Source organism: Sitodiplosis mosellana, unplaced genomic scaffold (assembly GCF_009176505.1).
Source record: "Sitodiplosis mosellana isolate CC-2019 unplaced genomic scaffold, AAFC_SMos_1.0 Smas_scaffold_5792, whole genome shotgun sequence".
Taxonomy (NCBI): domain Eukaryota; kingdom Metazoa; phylum Arthropoda; class Insecta; order Diptera; family Cecidomyiidae; genus Sitodiplosis; species Sitodiplosis mosellana.
Window position 1 is genome coordinate 1 of NW_022601034.1, and position 1971 is coordinate 1971.

Below are 1971 nucleotides of genomic sequence, written 5' to 3' on the forward strand. Positions count from 1 at the left end.
TAAAAACAGCATCAATCGCACGCTTATGGCCTGACCATCGTGTCTGAATCACTTTAGAAATTTTGGTTCCTTCGTATACTTGTTTTACTTTCCATCGCGAAAAAAAATTATATATCATTTTGATTTGACCAAAAAACAATGACGGTTCGTGAATATCTTCGATTGCCGCAATCACAACCAGATGTAAACGATGATTCATGCAATGAACGTACGGAATGGTTCGTCCCAATTTTTGTTGAATGATCGTTTGAATTCCACCGTGTTCACCACTCATTACGCTGGCACCATCATAGCATTGGCAAAGTAGTTTTATGAGTTCCAACTTGAACTCTTTTAATTTCACCAAAATAAAATTTGCCATTGGATCGGCACAAAGACTGTCACTTTTCTCGAAAGATATTAAAGATTCCTTTGGTTTTGAATTAAGCACATATCGTGCTGCAATTGAAATTATTTCATTTTTGTTTTTGTCTTTAGTACCATCCACCAATAGAGTGAATCCATCTGCAGCATTCACTTCAGCAATGACTTGTTCGCGCACTATTTCAACCATTTTTGCAATCAGCTCGTTTTGTATATCAGGTGATGTGTACATGGCGTTTTTCGGTATGACAGCTAAGCATTCTTTTAACTTTTCATCTGTTTGCATTGTGAATTCGAGTAGCTCTGTGAAGAGACCAATTTCTTTGTGCGTATCGACATCATAATTACCTCGAAATGGCAGTTCATGTGATGCGAGAAATTTAACAATACGGATTAATGATTTCACATAATACTGTCGTTTTTCAATAACATCGTTCGATAAGAGACGCGAAATTTGAGTTGAATTTTGACTAGGTGCCTCTTTTTCTTTCCATGACGCTAAATTTTCTTTATGCTGTGTAGATTCGTTGTGTTTATCAAAGCCTTTGCCCTTTTGAAGAGCCAATTTCCATGACTTGAAACCAGTTTTCATGAATACATCATCTTTTGTTGTGGATTTTCCAAATTGTCTGCAAGCAAAACAATAAACGGCATCGACTTGCTCAGAATATTCAATCCAATCGTATCTATCTGTCCATCGTGACTGAAAACTTCGGTTGTCTTTGTCTTTTGGAAATTTTTTCGTTTGGAACACTTGCTTTTTGTATTCTGCACCAATTTTTGAAATATCGGTTGGTTCCGGCTGTACCAACTCCACCGTTTGCGGAATATTACGCACATTTGTTGAAGACGACGTCGCACTTTCAGTATTGTCATTTGAAACAGCAGCTAAAAACACAAATATTTCCCATTATTCACGATTTTTCGAGCGATTTTTATTTTCCAATTACTTACCATTTTGTGATGTGTTTTTCCCAAACAAATCGCTAATTGGCGCCTGCTTATTTTGTTTCATGTTGCTCAATTGAAAACCGAATCACGAAAGAGAATTTGCATTTGAATTTGCAATTTCATACTTCAATTGAAGGCTCATATTTTCTTATTTAATAATAAATCTTTATCTCCTATCTCTTTTAATGTTTAAACGCGCCGTTGTTTTTGCCTTATTTTCGACAATGCATTAAACAAGTTTATTTCCATGTGATTGCGTTGCAAATGTTTACAAAATATTTTTCGTTTATTGACTACTCATATTTTTATGTTTTGTATACATTGGCAACGATCACATTTCATGGAAATGAACTTGATTATTACACTGTCGAATAATCGAAAATTGGACAAAAACGGTAGCGCGTCCAAACACAAGAACAATTGTTTTTAGAAAAATGTTTCGACAGAACCGTATGGGCTGGCGCAAAAGTCGCGTGGGCTGGCGCAAAAGTCGCGTGGGCTGGCTGCGCCATATATACGACCCATACTGGCTACGGCCCTGCACCAATTCAGGGATAAGACATTAAGAAAAAAAAATCACTAATATTGGAACAATATTATTGGTGCTAATTTCGAGAATGAAAACGATGACGTTAATATTTTTTGCATTAAAAACCT

General features: G+C 36.1%; 1 protein-coding gene across 1 annotated transcript; it reads right to left on the reverse strand.

Annotated features, from left to right (window-relative positions):
- Window positions 1–35: 35 nt before the first annotated feature.
- LOC129572963 (zinc finger MYM-type protein 1-like) lies at window positions 36–1730 on the reverse strand (the record flags this gene model as incomplete). The annotated part of the gene is made up of 2 exons (XM_055453084.1): window positions 1318–1730; window positions 36–1251 (listed from the first exon to the last, which is right to left on the reverse strand). Coding segments are annotated over exons 1-2 (1277 nt in total), but the record flags the coding sequence as incomplete, so codon positions are not given.
- Between the last annotated feature and the right edge of the window lie 241 nt (window positions 1731–1971).